The 19638-nt window shown below is 38.0% G+C and overlaps 1 protein-coding gene across 4 annotated transcripts in view; it reads right to left on the reverse strand.

The window, feature by feature from the left end:
• Positions 1-19638, reverse strand: part of COL4A5 (collagen type IV alpha 5 chain) — a 3591008-nt gene that overhangs the window by 811124 nt on the left and 2760246 nt on the right. For all 4 annotated transcript variants that reach the window (XM_044057208.1, XM_044057205.1, XM_044057207.1 and 1 more), the window contains one exon: positions 4155-4244. In XM_044057208.1, the coding sequence (XP_043913143.1) occupies positions 4155-4244 (90 nt within the window). The remainder of the gene's footprint in view (positions 1-4154; positions 4245-19638) is intronic.

A 19638-nucleotide genomic window follows, 5' to 3' on the forward strand; every position in this document is an offset into this window, starting at 1 on the left:
CTCAGTCTATCTCAGGATCCTTTACCTCAAAGGCTTTCTCTTACTCTGCCATTTTGGCAGATAATTATCTCACACAAATGAGTTCTATCTATCATTCAAAAGGGGTACAAAATGGCTTGGAAAGCTCTTCCTTGTATCTCCTGCATTCTTCAACCTCCCTAAAATCAGATGCATCATATTCTGCCTCTTCATAAAGATCTTCTTTCTCAAGGTACAGTAGAGCTGGTCCCCCTTCATTTACAAAAGGACAGGTTTCTATTCCAGGATGTTTCTAATCCCAAGAAAAGAGGGACCTTGGCAACCCATTTTGGATCTTTACTTCCTCAGCACTTTTCTGAAAGTTCCAAGTTTCAAAATGTTGATCATTAAGTCCTTGCCTCCACTGGTTCTTCCTCAGGCTTACATGTTGACTTGAGAGCTGAATAATGCTCTCCTTCATATTCCTATAACATTTCAGGAAATACTTACACTGTTGTGTTTTACTCATATTTTCAGTTTTCTGATTTACCCTTTGGCCTTTCTACTGCCCCAAGGCTTTCTGCAGGCTTTAGACTAGTCAAAGTTTTTCTTATCTAGATGATTTTCTTATTTATGCACCATCCCTAGAGCCTCTTCCGATTCATTTGCAATTTGTGATGGATTCTCTGGCCAGGTTGAGGTTCACTTTGAACCTAAAGAAGACGTGCTTGATTCTGTCTCAGGATTGGATTTTCCTGGGTTGCAGAATCAATACCATGTCATTGACAGTTCTTCCAGAAGACAAGATTTTGTTTCTGAGGAGCATTTTCTGAACCTTCCATCTTTGGATACGGTAACTGAAAGATAAGTTCTCAGAGCTCTGGGCTACATGGCTTCAGTGATTCTGACAGTTCCTTTAGCCAGAATCCATATGAAGAAGATACAGTGGTATCAGAAATCTGTTTGGACTCAGCATTGTCATCCACTAACCTTCAAACCTCCCCTTCTACCCCTTATAACGAAGGAGTTTTTTGGTGAAAAGACCAGATTCTGTAAGTCTTACCGCACCTTTTCTGCCTTCTCCTTGCCAGTGTCTCTTTACAGGTGCCACAGACCCGGCATGTGGTGGCTGTTCCAAGGATATTAGGGTTCAAGAGGTTTGGTTCCACAAAAAAAGAAAAGGCCACATCAACTTAAAGGAGGCAAAGGCACTAATTCTGGCTCTTCAGTCTTTGTATCACCTCTGGACTCCAGGTGCTCTTCAAGTCTTCATAGACAGTTCCACAGTTATATGTGGTATATAAACAAGCAAGGGGGCAGCAAGTCTTACCATCTAAGCAAGTTAGCCGTGACAGCTTAAGAAACTGCAAACCAGCACAAACTTTTTAAACAAACTGAGTATATTCTCTCAGGGAGAAATCAAGTTGCAGATATTTTCAGCAGATCTAGAGCAGACCCTCATGTGTGGATGTTAAACGGAGGTTTTTCTGCATATTGTCTATCAGCATGGTACACCACTGATGGATCTTTTTACCTCCATACACAACAGGCAACTCAGACTGTTTTATTCAGGAGTACCAAGCCCCAGATGTGAACAGATGACATGACTTTTTTTCTTGGACAAGGGATTTCTTGTATGCCTTTCACCCAATTCTTTTGATTTCAAAAGTTCTTCTGATGATCAAGAAGGTCAAGCCAAAAATCTTGTTTGAGATTCCTTTGGGCCAAGGCAACATTGGTTTCCCTTTCCGTTTCATGTGGCCAAGGCAATAGTTAACTCTCAAAGTGGACTTACTCTCACAGAACAAAGGCTCACTGATATTCATCCAAACCTGTAGACTTTGAATCTGACCTTTTAGGTGACATAATTTTAAGTTCTTTTACATAACAGTTTTCTGAGGATAACATTAAGGTACGAAAGAGCTGTGCTAATTTATCAAGACAGTTGAAGGATTTAAAGCTTTAATTTTTTTTGGTTAAAAATCAGGGTCTATATTATCACAATGAATGATCAAATGATTGATCATTGTTATATCGAACTAAAAAGTTAGAATTCACAAGACGTCGAGCAACCAGAACAGCGATTTTTTTTTTCCCCGGGGAAAAAAAATCGCTGTTCCAAAAAAAAAAAAAAAAAAAAAAAGACATTGAAACATTGCATAAAGTGGGGGGCTGTACCCCTCACACCCCCCTACTTAAATATACCAACTCCGAGATCACACTACAGTGCCAAAAATGGCAAAGTGACAGAAGCGGCCACATGACTTCTTTCCCAGGGAAAGAATTTGCTTATATGCCGCTTCATCATTTTGTCTTTTCGACATTTCAGGTTTGTCCAATACGCATTCAACAAAAATGCATCTTTGGTCATCTGATAGGAACCCAAAAATCATTGGGACCTATCCAGCTGGGCAATATGCTTGGATTTGTACATACCAGTGGGAGCACTATATCTGCTGATGGGCGTGTTAAGGAAAGAGGACATTGGCAAGATGACTTCTTTGGGTTTTGAAAATATTCCCTTGGAAATTAACTGGGCCAGATAGAAGGATTTCCTGATTGTAGTGTAACATGATAATGAATGAGAGAAAATTGCCCACATTAAGTACCCAGGTATCTTATGACCATATTTGTTTGAAGAAGAGTATCACTTATAGCACATGAAATGTGAAGAGCTTTTTTGTTGCATGCTTCTATACTGCACTTTTTCTGAGTTATGTTTAATACTGTTTTAAGTTCATCGGGTATGTGCATGCTTCATACATTTTTGGAGCAGTTTAGTATCAGTCGATGTGCAGGCAACAGTGCCCAGCTTGCAGCCATCAACAATCTTGGCCAACCACACCTAAGGGAAATTGGCTTGGATGTCTGCAAAATAAGTGCCAAGCAAGAGAAGAAAAACTGATCTCTGTGGTACCCCAATAATGAGTTACTACACTTGAGTGTTTGGGTGGGCAGGGAGTATGGCAGCTTGCCCTCCTGAAAATAATACTTTTTTTTTTCTAACTGGAACCTACAGGTTTTGTGGGTGTAGTTTTCAAGGATTTTAAATTATGAATACATGTTGATAGATTGTGCTTCACCTTATTTTAGTGAATGTGTGTTGGCAATGATTTGTCTGTCTGTGTTTAACTGTTGTTGACCCAGTTAGTTCCAATAGGCAAATGGCCGATTTTCAGGGGACACATGAGGTGGTATTTCTACTACCAGGAGTGATTAGGCCAGGATATGAAGCTTCCTCTACTCTCTTCAGTAGATGCTGTAGAATCTTTTATGTCCACCAACTCAAGCTAATAGGATCTTAGTTTAACATCTCATCTGAAGGTCAACACACTCCGGAGTGCAGCAGCCCCCCACCCACCATGCTGCACTGCAGTGTCAGCAATTCAATCCAATGAAAATTATTTAATTTCTAGACAGTGACCAGTCAGCACAACTTCAAAGCCACAGATCATACCCTCTAGCTGCTTGAGCACAGGGCACCCCACCTCTTCACTCCCCCTTGCCATGTCCCTGGCTGATGGCCACAGAACTTGCATAAAATGTACTACTGTATGTTTATGACAGAACTACAGTGTACTTTCTTTACACAACCTAGGCATACCAAAATTGAAAAAATTATATTCTTACACTGAATTTTCTCTTAATATTTTTTTACAGTTTGTCCTTAAAAAGATTCTGCAGTTTTCTAACTTTAACAAACTACACTAATCACATTTTCATACTAATTTAGCACACTAACAAGTGGCTAAAATAACACTTGCGTAATTGATATACATACATGTACACAGTTTATTTACCGGCAACTTTTCTGGTAGGAGTAGATGAACTGCCCAAAGTTTGACTATGTGAACCATGTTTTGACAAATTCATCCTCAAAAGGGGTCAGTAAGGAAGGGGATATTTCTAAAATGAAAGGTGCAGAGGACCTACAGCTGATTATTATAAGTCCAAAAGAGAAGTAGGAGTAACAGACCTTGCATTTAAGTTCTGCGGGACCTTGCCACATCTGTAAAACAGCATTTCAAAATATATAAAATATATAACAAATATATTATTGCACAACTTTTTTCATTCAGAAATGTATTTGATAAATTACTTAATTACATGTTGTGACCATTTGTACCCAGAAACTCGTTTGATGGTATTAAAGGGTTATGTTGAAAAAAAGTGTCCACTGTAGAATTAATTCTTACCTGGTAAGCCCATGTCACCAGGTAATCCTTTCTGTCCTGGGATGCCAGATGGTCCTGGTGGTCCTGGGATGCCTGGACTTCCTTTAGGTCCTACAGTAATGTAAAAAAAAAAAAAAAGTCATTACTTCAACTACACATAAATTAGTATTGAACACATGCATGCTTATTAGGTGCAAGTAATTGTGTAGGGGAAAGCTTTCTTATATGCAGACATGTTAGTATATGCGCATACACACACACCTCTGTGTGTGTGTGTGTATGCTTGAGTATTGTAAGTACATGTGTATGTTCGTATGAAAATCAGACCAATCTTTGAAACCCTTGAATTGAGATACAGAAGTGTAATTTGGTAAGGAACTCTTCATAAAAATGAACTGTAATAAAACTGAGGTGCTTAAATTCTAATGCAATTATTTAACATCAATTATGGTCAATTTTCTATTCATATGGCATCTTAAAAAGTTGAAATATTTAGGTGCTGTAATATATGATGACTTAAAATCCATAAACAAGCTTAACTACTTCTCTTTTAAACAGTGACATTAATAAATCTGACAAGAAAAGCTGAATTTATGAGTGAATACACTATCTAGATCTATACTTAGCACAAACATTTTCAGTCAAGTTTTCCAAATCATTAAAATAACGAAAAAAAACAAATACATTTTTCATCACAGAAAAATAAACTTAAGAGTTCAGATGAACAGACTTGCATTTGCACCACAGAAAATGGGAAACAGGTCTGTCTAAAACAGAATGATATATAAGGGCAACTACACTCAAACATACATTTTCAGCATATCTTGGACTATCCTGCATACATTACTAATACCTTTGTATCGATGAAAGTGGTTATTACTTTCTAATTTAATACCCAAAATGGCCTAAAAGAGGGCTGTCATGGTGCATGACTGTTCTGTTGTCAAGGCTTTCACCTCCTTGATATCATTTTATAGTGACAGAGAGAGACTCCTATGATGAAAGGATCATATTTACAAAGGTTCTGTCTCTCTACCAACTTGCGCACAGTACGGAGTTTATCATCTTTTTTATTACTTTGCTTCCTTTGATTTGGTGACATCCCAAAGAAACACCACACCAGCATTTTTGCACAGGTGTGGTTTTGTTGACTGGTTTGATTGGCAGTCCTGGACTATGGATACACACAGTGCACAACCTGTACTGCCTACAATAGTACTAGAGTTAATAAGCACATGTGAAAGTGAGGGGAGGTTGTTAAAGGGAGGTAGGAGCCCCACTTATAGGCTGCCTGTAGTGATTTCCACCATATGTTGTCACACTTAAAAAAGTTAAATTAGGGTCAGTCCAGTCTGTTTCCTTCATAAACCTCAGTGACTTAAGTCAACCAGACATAGAGTATAATGCATAGCTGCTGATGTCACATGTTGGTTGCCTAATGACTGACATAGTGCAGGAGTGACATTGAAGTACCTGCAGCACAGTATTGGATCTTCAGCATTTGTGAATAACTTGTCAACTGACTTTTCAGCCTTCCACCTCCAAAATATTACTAACGTTGAATGTGCATCAGACCTTTCAGTGTGCAATTTTAAAACTTAAAAAGGAATATTCCTCGTGAGGTACAGTTTAAAGGTATATTTTTCTTAGTATGTTGCTGACATTCCTGGTAGTTGGGGATGCATGCTACTGTCAATGGGTGCATGACGTGTAGTACAGGGGTCAGGTATGCTACTGAGCATTTAATATAGTACTTTGAAATATAGCTGGCTGTTAGTGACCATCTCTTATACAGCATTTTAAGTAACATTCAAATATCAGGTTTGACAGCTGTTTCCAAACTGTAGCTGCTGTTCATTGCCCAAATGTGAGAAATTTGAATATTTTGATTAATAACTGTAACTTGGGCAGAGCTGGCTTGTGTTGTATTCGGATTTTAACACTGTAGGTAGAATTAGTGTCTTTGATATTAATCACCCCTTCCCCATCTTATTGACTTAAGTGAACCAGATAATGTTTATAATGCAAAACTGCCATAACAAATGCCACTAGAAGATGACATGTACATTTGCAGAAAATGCATTGTAGAAAAACGCAAATCAAACACTGACAAAAAGCCAGGAGAGTAAGATGAAAATATTTTTCCTCCTTATAGCATCATTAGGGTTTGACTAATGGCAGAGATTAATAATGTGTGACAAGAAGAAAAAAAATAATGTGTGAGTGGATTTTTTCTATTCATTTATATCTGAAAAACTAAGCTTAAAACCCTTACTACTGATAGGCTTCGGAACTGTAGCTCCAGGCTACACTGTTAATCTTTGGTGTGATGCTGGTAATCTAAGACTGATAAATTGATAAAACACACTTAAATACCCACATTTAAGAGCCATTATTTTCCAATGGTTTAGTAGTTAGAACTAACCTAATTACTATGTCCCTCCTACCCTTTTTGATATAACAGATGTATTTTTTTTCTTACTAGGTTTGTCTAACTAGATTTAGCCAAAAACCCCTTTTCAGTGGAGGCCCTGGGATAAAAGCTCCAGAGTATTACAAATATTGTAAATAGGTATTCAGTAGTATACATGAACAGCAACTAAATACTATATATTAACATTTCATTTATTTACTTATTTAATATTTGTTTACCGGGAAAGTCTGACTGGGACAAAGCTCATTTTCAGCGGAGGCTCAGGGAGAAACACTGCAGACACCCACACATTTGCTAAGTGGATTACATTCATATGAAATATTACAGTGTAAAATACACTTATGCAATTAGATATGAACTCTGAGCATTTTGAAGAGGTGTATTTCAATGTTTGTTAAATAGTCAGAAATGTATTTCAGTGTTTGTCAAATAGACATTATACTTCGAGATTGATTAGAAATTCAAGGAAATGGAAGTGAGAGAAGGAACTCTACCTAAACTGGAATACAGCCTTTCTCCTTTTGACTTTTCACTTACCCTACAAAACACAAAGACTACAGCAAATACGATTTGCAGATCTGCACTGTTTGCTGACTCCCAAACCCAACACAGCCTTCTTTGGCATAGGTTAAATTGGCTCCTTGTTACTGATAGAACAACCTTCTTACTGACCTAGCAGTCTATTTTTTGCTGTTGTGACTGTGATTTTTATGCACTTTGAATTTCTAGTACTTCTGCATTTTATAGCACAGGCCAGATTCAGACTTGCCAAATCTAGATTGTTTGGTATCACTTGAGCACTAAAACCCAGCTCATCACTGAGATACTGTAAGATCTGAGGCATCCATCGCTTCAATCTAACTATAAGCACCTGTTTTTGCTCCTGTATTGCACTTTTAATTTGCATTCTACTGTCTGTCTGAATTGTCTGAACCTTTTGCCACCGTTTACTATATAATGTACAAGTTCAGCTGTAGCATAGCCCAGTTCCAGGTTTGCTCTTTCTGGGTCTGTTTTATAACTTCTGAGCATCAAACTCAACCCATCTTTGTTGGTGAAGGCCCTTCTGCACCCTTGTGGGAGGAGAGTGCTGTCTGGGTCCCATAAAATTGAGGGTGACTGGACTACAGCTCAGAGAGAGTGTTCTTATTGGCTAGTTTGATTTAAAAGGGTTATTTCAGTTTTTTTAAGCTCCGTATTTGCACTTGTTTGCGGGTAGCGCATTATCGTTCACTGCTGCATAGCGGTGGTTACTGTTGGTGGTTATAGATGCAAACATTTTTCTCATTAAAGTTTTCCTTAGCATTTTGCTTGTGGTCCTCCAGAGGTCTTTCGTGGCCCTGCTCTACTGTCAGGTGGAACAATAAGCCCAGCCTCAGAGGTACTAACACACTTCTCACCCACTAGCCATTCCAAAGTGTGACCTCTTTTTCTAACCACATAAATGTAACTAACACTATGGATGGATAATTTCACACAGTTTCTCCAGCCACCTTGGTTTACATGGGCATCCTGAGGCAGTGTAGCAACTGCTTCATGTTCAGCGACAACCCTCTACTCCTAGTCCTCACAAACTCAACATGTGAGAGATGCAACTATATTAAGAACCTTGAATCCATGCTCTCTCACACACCAGTCAGTACATATGACAATGAGCAGGTTGTCAGCATGCACAACTCACCTACTACTCTACTCAAACCCACATTACATATACCTACATATGCAGAGGTCCTCACCAGAATCATACCTAAACACCAGAGAACTCCCAAACACAAACACGCTACACATAATACTTCCTCTCCAGAACAAAATACACATAATAACTGACCTGTGTCTCACTTGACAAGCCCTTGAGGCAAAACACAAAACCAAACATATTAGTCGTAGGTGATTCCATCATGAGACACAGAGATGTCTCTCACCAGGCTGGATAAGGAAAAGGCCACAGTCAGCTGTCAAGTGCCAGGATCTGCCATATCACACACGCACTTAAAGTCTCAACAACAGGCACTGTTATGACTCCATTATAGTCCATGTTAATGTGAACGACTTGAGATGTACATCTGGAATGTATGAAGAGAGACTTGACTGACCGCTGAGACTATATCTTTCAGGCAGGTATGTCCCTAGCCTTAAGCGGCATTTTGCCTTCACCTAGGATGATGCCTCAATACAAACAAAAAATGACCGACTTCAATAATTGGCTTAGTTTCTGGTGTCATTCTAAGGGGATCCAGTATCTGTCAGCCAGGGATGATATGATCGACAGACCTCGATGCTTTGCCAGAAATGGTCTTCATCTGTCACCCCTGGGATTTTGGCTACTGGCTAAGGCTCTTGCCACCACCATAGTGCTTTTTTAGGCAGTGTCGCAAGGACAAAATTCCTGATGTAAAAGCTGCATCTGAAAACAACCTCAAGGTTATGCTGCTAAATGCTACATGAAACTAGACTCACCTTAACCAGTCCTCACCTTGGAAGACACAGACATTTGTGCAGTCACAGAGACCTAGCTCAAGGCAGTGGAGAGCATCGCAGCCATACAGGGTTACAACTCCTTCCACACGTTCAGACCACAAGCTAAAGGAGTGAAAACTAAAGGAGGCAGTGTATCAATATTCATTATAAACATAAACACACCTCCAGATTGGTTAAACAGTATGACTCCCTGGAGACACTTCAGGTGCAATTAACTGTTGGTAGGACACCTCTTCAAGTCATTATCAGCTACATGATCCCCTCCATGAATCAGGACACCCACTCTGCCTATTTGGATCTACTTGAGTCTATCAAGATACATCCGAATACCATGGTTTTGGGTGACTTTAACTACCTATCCATTGACTGGGTAAATAACTCATGCTGAAACTCACTTGTGCAAAGGTTCCTTGACTTTAACACTAATGCCCTGGACCAGCTGGTTGATACCCGCACAAGGGGTGCCACCATCCTGGATTTGGTGCTTACCAATATGGGAGACCACTGTAGCACCCCCACTGTGAGGCCTTCCCTAGTGAGATCCGACCACAAATCACTCATTTGAAGTAACTTTCATACCCGAGCACCCCCCCCCCCCCCAGCAGCAACTAAACTAAATAACTTATCCAATAATTATAACCCCTTACTGGATTGTGTAAACAGCTTCACTGCACCCCCCCCCCCCAGATGAAACTGGCAACTATGCCAAGTTCTACAATAATACATTATACAAACACCTGTATAACTGCATTGGCTCAGCTGTACTTGACAACCAAAACAAGCTCCTCAAGGAAGAGCAAACCTGCCTGGTGGACAGCTGCCAAAAGCAGGCTTTACAATAAGAGGAAGAAATTGCTGTTTAAGAGCAAGAGGGAGCGAGCCCTAAACTGGAAACACTCCCTCCTCAGGTTAAACAAGAAAATAAGATTTCTTGCGAAGTATTCCAAAGTATACTACAAATCCAAATTAGCTTCCTCAACTAAAGACAACCATAAGGCATTCTTTAGTTACATCCGTAACCTAAAAGGAAAGGCCTAGATTTGTGCTGAACTGGTAGCTAATATCACATACACTGAGCCTGTGGACATAGCTAACCTGTTGGCCGGCAGGTTCTTTGAAAACTTAACTCCCCTGTCCCTGCCACACGTACCCCATGACATCCCTACCACCTGTCCCATACCTTGTATCTCTAAAGAGCAGGTTGTAAATGCCATCTCTGAGGCCAAAACACAGCATCTATGGGACCAGGGTGGGAGGATGGCATAATGGTTAAGGTGTTTGCCTTACAAACAGCAGGTGCATGGTTTGATTCTCACATTGGGTCAGTGGCTAGGCTTAAAATGGCCTGCAAAAGGCAGTTAGCCTAGTACCAGCCTATGAACCTATGACAACACTCCAGGATGCATCCTACATGGCCACCATTATTCCCTTGCACAAAGGTGGTGCTTCCACTGAACTACAGACTTATTAGCCTGACTAGCCTTATCTGCAAGGTCGTGGATCAAATCATCATGGACCTTAACAACAAAGACATGGGTAATATTCAAACATTTGGCCCTACTCAGTTTGGATTTTTCAAAGAGAGGTCAAGCCTGTTAAACCTGGTGAACTTCAAGACAGTGCACCAAGGCCCTGGATGAGAGGAAATCTGTGCATGCAGCCTGGCTAGGCTTAGCCATGGCTTTTCACACTATCCCCCACTTAGGCATCACTGACAAACTCACACAGCTAGGTATCAGCCCTTATATCATTAGATGGGTCGCTAACTGGCTCACTGATGGAACACAGATAGTCAGAATGCAGGAATCTACCTCCAACAGCAGATGTGTAACCAGTGGTGTTCTACAGGGATCAGCCCTGGGACCTCTACTATTTGGAATCTATTTCTGTGAAGTACAAGCAAAAACTAAAGCTCTGTGGCTGACAAAGTTTGCTGATGACTGCAAACTGGGAGTGGTCACAGAATCTCCAAATGATGTTAACATCCTACAAGATGGTCTTGCACATACAGATGATTAGTGCCAAAGTCATGGCCTTAAACTCAATGCAAAAAAAGTATTATCATCCCTTTCAGTACGAGTGATGTTCCTGCTATAACATATCAATAGCAATGCTCTAAGTATGCACTTAGTGGCATGAGACCTGGGCACACAGGTTGACAGCAACCTTGCCTTTCATCACTATGTCTCCACAGTGGTAAGAAGGGCATTCTATATTGCTCACCTCCTAAGTAAAGGCATTGCCTCCAGAAAAAAAAGTTATAACCTCCCTGTACTCTTCCCTCATCAATAATTGAGTACAACATCCCTTTTGGTATGTACCTTTCCAAGCACCTGCAGCAATTGGAGAGACCTCAAAGGTTCCTCACAAAGAAAAGTCAAAGTTTTCAACATCTGTCCTATGTGGATCATCTGAAATCACTGTAATTTTATTATGTTACATACAGACTACTCAGAGGCAATCTCTGACCCTGCTTTATTGGAAATGCTGCATATCCAAAAGTCAAACGGTACACTGGTTACCCATTCTAAAGATCTTAACCTGTTATGTAACATTAACAGAACCTGCTAGAGGGACAGATTTGTCTCCCAGGGGGGTTACCACACCTTTGGATCACACTCCCACTTCATGTAAACAGAGCACCTCATTGTCCCTCTTCAAATGCAGTCTGGACAACTGTATGCATAACTGTAAATTCACACCAGAGGTTCCACCAGTGTCCCTCTTGGACAGGGGCAACAGGTGCTGACCATAGAAATACGGGTAGAAGTTAGCTAGGCTTGTAAGAGCCCTAGGGCCACTAGGCTGGTAACTTTCAGTGATCCTACATAAAGGTCTAAAAGATGGCTACTCCCTGTTAGACAGCAGGTGTACTCCTTGTGGAGTTTCCAGGAAAACAGCATCTCCCTTAGTAGACCATCTTTTAAAACAGCACTAGGAGATCAAGCTTTTTCCAGACTTGGACTAGAAGTTGATGGACAAAGTAGTTAAGGAAAGACAAGGTCAATACAAGTCCAATTTAAAACACGGGCTTGGGTCTTTGGGGGGGTTAGTGCAGGGAATGGGTATTCCCAAATGGTTAGTACTGGAGTGTTATTTTCTACAACTATTATACAGCCTATATTTGTAGTTTCAGTAGAAGAAGCAAGGATGTTAAAAACATTTTAACTCATAATTGGGACAGATATATCAAAGCACCTGGTGAACAAGTTGGGTCAAAACCCCAACATAGTCTATAAGTATGTGATTAATATGAATAACAAATTTAAAACTACAACCCTTAAGAAATGGGGGTACAACATGACTGTGAAGGGTATGGTTAAATGTGGAGCCCTGTAGCCAGTGTAGGTTTATTTACAAAGGCTCCAGCATTGTTGTGGTAAACTACCCGAAAGTCATTTATCCCAATGGTTCATAGGTTGGTACTAGGCCCTAGGGCCTATACAAGCCTAGCCATAACAATTCCCTGGCTATTTCTTCCCACACTATTTACTTCACTGGACCCCTGTCTAGCAGGGTGACTGACGTGATCCCCGGGGTGAATTTCCTTTCTCCCATCCTATCATCAAGTTTCCTTTTGAAGAGGATAATTAGAAAAGGATTCAAGTGCAAAAATAAAAACTAGCAGTAAAAACCCACACTTGAAGGAAATCAGGTCCAGCCACTGCAAAACTCCAAACAGTTTATTCCACAAAAAGACAGTCCAATTTTAACGCTGCACATACAAGTACGTTTTCGATTCGTGTTCTTCGTCAGAAAATCCAAGACAAATACACTAGGAGAAGAACCACTCCTTTTATACACAAAAATATACCATTAATTGGTTAACAAGAATAATTAACCAATTACAATTTTAACTCTTCACTACCTGAAAGTACTTGCTTTTCATTATACCAAACTCATTATTTAAAGTATTCAGTATCCAAAATTAGTGGAAAATATTTTATATTTTATGAATTTTCCATACTTGCAGGTTAATTTTTATAACTAGCAAAATTCATTTCATCATTTATAATGAATATTAAATAAAACTAAATTTAAGTCCCATTTATATTGACTTATATTACTTCTTATTTCATGTTGTGTTAGCATTCTGGCGCCATCTGGTGTTACAAGTGACAAATGGTTAAAAACACATAATTTTAATACAATTAAACTTTCTCATAAATATACATACTTTATAATTAAAAATGATAATAAATATACTATCTATTTAACTTACAACCAAATATATTGAATATAAATATATATATATACTCTACAGATTTAATAAAAACACGCATGAGCCGTAGGCTCATATATAAATGTTAATAAATATATATAGGAAAATATATTTAAAAATTATGAAAGACATACGAGATGAAACTATTTAACTATAAACCAATGGTAAAATTTAATGGTAAAGTTTCGGGCCATACATGAGAAATGATGGTTAAGAACATTTAATATCTGATGGCATTGTGGTGATATTGATATTATTATAATGTTATAATTTAGCTGCCCTCATCTTCAACACTGGGGCAATGGATATGATGTCATTGAGGCCAGGGGGTCTATTGGCTTCAAGAATAATTTGCCAAGTTAGTTCTTTATATTCAATTGAAGTTTCCCACGGGCCCCCTCTATCATCCTTATCTACCACTTCCAACACAAAAAAGTTGTATGTTGCATTGATACAACTTATTTTATGTCTGTATAATGCATTTTTACCACAATTTGTTCTAATCTCATAATTATGTTCATAAACTCTATTTTTGAGTTTTCTCTCCGATTTACCAACATAAAAAGCCTCGCAGGCCTTACATATCGCAATATAAACAATGCCCATCGTTTCACAATTTGCGAAACATTTACTCTCTATGAAAATATCTCTACTAGAGATATATAATGTATCTTTTACCATTATATATGGGCATTGAGAACATCTTCCACATTTGTTCGTACCAATTTTACCAGATTTTAATGCACCCTTCTGTTTATTACTTTCTAAAATAGATTTAATACATTTTCCTTTTCTATAGGTGCACTTCAATGGTTGTTGGAAGATACATCTTAAATCCGAGAATTTTTCAAACCTTCCCCATTCCTCTTCCAACATTTTCTTAATAATTCCTGCTTGGCCACTAAAATCAATAATCATATTTCCATCTACTTCAATTTTTTCCTGTTTTTTGTTACTTGTCCATTCACCACCTAACCCTAAAATAGGTTTAAATTTTGTTGCTCTGCCTTGTTTTACTTCTTCAGATATCACATTGATAAGGTCTGGGGGGTAATTACGTTCTCTAAACATATTATATAACATTGTGCATTCTTCATCAAAATCCTCATCCCTAGACGTCATACGGCTAGCTCTTACATACTGCCCTTTCACCACACTTTGTGGAGTTTTGCAGTGGCTGGACCTGATTTCCTTCAAGTGTGGGTTTTTACTGCTAGTTTTTATTTTTGCACTTGAATCCTTTTCTAATTATCGTGTGTTGGTATGGATTCTGAGGAGGGTGAGCCTGCAACTACATCCACAATAGGAGCCGACATCAGAGCAGACAGGATGGACAGGTTATCGGACCAATTAACACAGCTAATCGAGCTGCTTTCGCAAAGGTACAGCCCACTGGTGATGTCATCGGCGGAAGTCCCTTTTAACCAGGAAGCCCTCAAACGGAGAGAGAAAGGAGGTGTAGGGGAGGCTTCCAAACAGCTTCTGATTTCCAGTGGGGGTATAGGCGACGGAAATACTCATAATATTGGTGAAAATGAGGTTTTATCGCCGATGATCGCTAATACTTCTCGGATGGAGGGGATGCGTTCAACCAGAGAGGTTGCTGACACTATGAGGTTAGCTGGCGTTTCGGAAGTCAATCATTCAAAGGAAGGTGAAGGAAGGAATGCTACTGTTCATCGGAAGGAAGGAGAGGCATCTGTGAACTTTAAAAATAATACACAGAGGCATGACAAGGACTTAAGCGATTTGTTGCACATGAAATTCAATTTTAAAGATAAAGGGGCTTATCTGGTGAGTGCAAGTGACAATAATATTTTATATAAATCAAATGTCAAAATGTTAGATGAATTTTTGTTTAGATACAAGAATATTGAATTGGAAAATATTTATTTAAAAGAATGTTTGAGTTTGGAAATTGTTCCAAAAGGGCTACGTATATTTAAATACCCAAATAGGGTCAAACAAGGTGGTGAATTACATAAAGAACTATTAGATATTTTTAATAAGTGTGGTCTGAATGTTTTAAGAGCTATAATTAGTGAGAATGATAGAGAAATGGACTTTCTGAACAGTAAAATTGAGCATTTAAATAGTGTTATTACTTCTGATTTACTTTTTACTGTGGACGACAACCGAAGAAAGTACCATGAGCTGTTAGGGAAGATAGAAAAAAGTATTAAAAATATTTATGAAAGAAAATGTAAAAAGTTGGATAGAGATATAAATGAATATAAGGAGAATATAGCCTATCCTAAACCTAGACCATACAAAGTAAATAATGGCTTTAATGGTGAATAGGACTATGATTATGATAGACATATAGGGAATGAAGGAGTTATTGATAATGATGTCTTTTTGGAAGATGAAACAGAATTCCCCCAGCTAAGAAGGTCAGAAAGAATTAAAAATTATCAGCAAAATAATGCCCATCAAAGAAATTTTCAATTAGGGGGGAGGGGGAGAGGACGTCAAACAGGCTATCACAACCAGAATCGCAACCAGAATTACAACAGAGAACAAAACCAGTGGTAGCTAGATTTGACCAGATCAAGGTTGATGGACATGTATGGAGTTATAAAGGTTACAACATTTTTAATTATAGTTCAATAGATATCAATGAGACTTGTTTTTCACTGTTTTCAAAAGGTTTTAAATTCGTTCCCAACAAGAAAGCAGATATCACTAAGGTTTTAATTGATTTGAAATTGTTTCTTAGGAAAAAGAATTTTGAAATTATATTTCAAGGGCATGAATGTGGCAACGCTAATAATGAGCTAAGACGTAAGAGTATATATAACCCACCGCTTCACCCCCAATTAAAGAATTTCGAATTATTAATGGAAAATAGAATTAGGAAGGAATTAACTAAAGAAAGAGTAGGTTATAATATGACAAAAGAAGAATTTTTATTGCTCAAAAAGCTAAGTAATGATACTTCTATCAGAGTATGTAAGCCAGACAAAGGTGGGGGTACCATAATAATGGATCAAATGATATATGAAGCAAAGATGATGCAACTTTTGAGTGATGACACAAAATATGTTAGAGCCTCATTAAATGAGGTGAATATTGGTAACAGGAAGGTTGCTATGGTACTATATGACATGTTGTTGGAAGGGTCTATTGATTTACAGATGTTTAAGTTTTTACATGTGGAAAAGCCTTTGACCCCTACCATTTTCGGCGTACCTAAGGTCCATAAGAATATCAATGACCTTCCCCTGAGGCCTATTGTTGCTTCAGCCAACTCTGTGACAGCACCTATAGCAAAATGGCTTGATAAGAAATTAAAAATTATGTCATTATTAGGTAATGCTGTCGTTAGACTCATGGTCTTTATTGGCTAATTTAACACCGGATGTATTTTCAAAAGAGGTTATTTTTATAACCATAGATATAGTGGATTTGTTTTCTTCAATCCCTCATGGGGAGGGTATGAAGTGGTTCGAGCAAGCCCTTCTTGATTTTGGCAAGTTTAATAATAATGATTTTTATTTAATTATGACCCTTATGGATTTGGTTCTCACTAATAATTTTATATTTTATGAAGGTGAGTTCATCAAACAGGTGCAAGGTATAGCTATGGGTGCCAGATGTGCCCCTACCTATGTAAACATTATTTTAAGTGCATGGGAGGATAAATACATAATTAACTCCCCATTTAAACATTGTTGGAATTTCTACAGACGGTTTTTAGATGATATGTGTTTTTTATGGATAGGCTCAGAGGAGCAATTTAAATTATTTTTTGATTATATTTCAAAATCAACTGACTTTCTGAAATTCACGTTTCAGATGAATAAAGCAACCCTCACCTATTTAGATATTTTTGTGGGGAAAGAAGAAAGTGGTTTTTATTCAAAAATTTTCAGAAAAGACACATTTTCGAATTCATATTTAACTTATTTTAGTGCCCATCCACTATACCAGAAGAAAAGTGTGGTGAAAGGGCAGTATGTAAGAGCTAGCCGTATGACGTCTAGGGATGAGGATTTTGATGAAGAATGCACAATGATATATAATATGTTTAGAGAACGTAATTACCCCCCAGACCTTATCAATGTGATATCTGAAGAAGTAAAACAAGGCAGAGCAACAAAATTTAAACCTATTTTAGGGTTAGGTGGTGAATGGACAAGTAACAAAAAACAGGAAAAAATTGAAGTAGATGGAAATATGATTATTGATTTTAGTGGCCAAGCAGGAATTATTAAGAAAATGTTGGAAGAGGAATGGGGAAGGTTTGAAAAATTCTCGGATTTAAGATGTATCTTCCAACAACCATTGAAGTGCACCTATAGAAAAGGAAAATGTATTAAATCTATTTTAGAAAGTAATAAACAGAAGGGTGCATTAAAATCTGGTAAAATTGGTACGAACAAATGTGGAAGATGTTCTCAACGCCCATATATAATGGTAAAAGATACATTATATTTCTCTAGTAGAGATATTTTCATAGAGAGTAAATGTTTCGCAAATTGTGAAACGATGGGCATTGTTTATATTGCGATATGTAAGGTCTGCGAGGCTTTTTATGTTGGTAAATCGGAGAGAAAACTCAAAAATAGAGTTTATGAACATAATTATGAGATTAGAACAAATTGTGGTAAAAATGCATTATACAGACATAAAATAAGTTGTATCAATGCAACATACAACTTTTTTGTGTTGGAAGTGGTAGATAAGGATGTTAGAGGGGGCCCGTGGGAAACTTCAATTGAATATAAAGAACTAACTTGGCAAATTATTCTTGAAGCCAATAGACCCCCTGGCCTCAATGACATCATATCCATTGCCCCAGTGTTGAAGATGAGGGCAGCTAAATTATAACATTATAATAATATCAATATCACCACAATGCCATCAGATATTAAATGTTCTTTACCATCATTTCTCATGTATGGCCCGAAACTTTACCATTAAATTTTACCATTGGTTTATAGTCAAATAGTTTCATCTCATATGTCTTTCATAATTTTTAAATATATTTTCCTATATATATTTATTAACATTTATATATGAGCCTACGGCTCATGCGTGTTTTTATTAAATCTGTAGAGTATATATATATATATTTATATTCAATATATTTGGTTGTAAGTTAAATAGATAGTATATTTATTATCATTTTTAATTATAAAGTATGTATATTTATGAGAAAATTGAATTATGTGTTTTTAACCATTTGTCACTTGTAACACCAGATGGCACCAGAATGCTAACACAACATGAAACAATAAGAAGTAATATAAGTCAATATAAATGGGACTTAAATTTAGTTTTATTTAATATTCATTATAAATGATGAAATGAATTTTGCTAGTTATAAAAATTAACCTGCAAGTATGGAAAATTCATAAAATATAAAATATTTTCCACTAATTTTGGATACTGTATACTTTAAATAATGAGTTTGGTATAATGAAAAGCAAGTACTTTCAGGTAGTGAAGAGTTAAAATTGTAATTGGTTAATTATTCTTGTTAACCAATTAATGGTATATTTTTGTGTATAAAAGGAGTGGTTCTTCTCCTAGTGTATTTGTCTTGGATTTTCTGAGGAAGAACACGAATCGAAAACGTACTTGTATGTGCAGCGTTAAAATTGGACTGTCTTTTTGTGGAATAAACTGTTTGGAGTTTTGCAGTGGCTGGACCTGATTTCCTTCAAGTGTGGGTTTTTACTGCTTCCTTTTGAAGAGGGCCAAAGAGGCGCTCTGCTTGGCATGTATGGGCAGTCTATTCCAGAGTCTGGGGAGTCTCTAGGTCAAGAACCTATCCCTCCAGCATGTTTTGTTTATTGTGATGACCAGGTTTATATCCCTGGAGCATGTGGCTCTGAGGGATTGGGATTTCTTTGTGTAACATGTCCAGCAGCTCTGGGTTTGACATGGCCTTGTACGTTAAGCAGAGATTGCCTCCGAGTACATGATATGTGAGAGAGTATAGCTGGAGTTTTTTAAGGTGGTAGGGCATCTGCTTTAGGCCTGTGATTTAGTGAGGTATTTATGCAGCCTTTCCAGTTGTTGCAGATGAGGTACATACCAAATGGGGCATTGTATTCTATAATGGGTCTAATGAGGGATGAGTACAGTGGGACAATGACCTCCTTTTTCCTGGACGAAAAGCCCTTACTAATGAGGTGTGCCACATAGAAGGATTTCCTGATTGTTGTGGCAGTGTGGTTATCGAAGGTGAGACCACTGTCCACCTGTGTTCCTAAGTCTCTTATCACACTTTCAGTGTTTAGTGTACTGCCACCTATGTGGTAATTCATGGGTACATGTTTTTTCCCAAAGGGGATAACTACATTTCTTGGCATTGAGCTTGAGCCCATGGCTCTGGCACCAAGTATCTGTTTCTGTAAGGC

Source organism: Protopterus annectens, chromosome 15.part0, assembly GCF_019279795.1.
Source record: "Protopterus annectens isolate FY-2018-M chromosome 15.part0, PAN1.0, whole genome shotgun sequence".
In the NCBI taxonomy this organism is placed as follows: Eukaryota; Metazoa; Chordata; order Ceratodontiformes; family Protopteridae; genus Protopterus; species Protopterus annectens.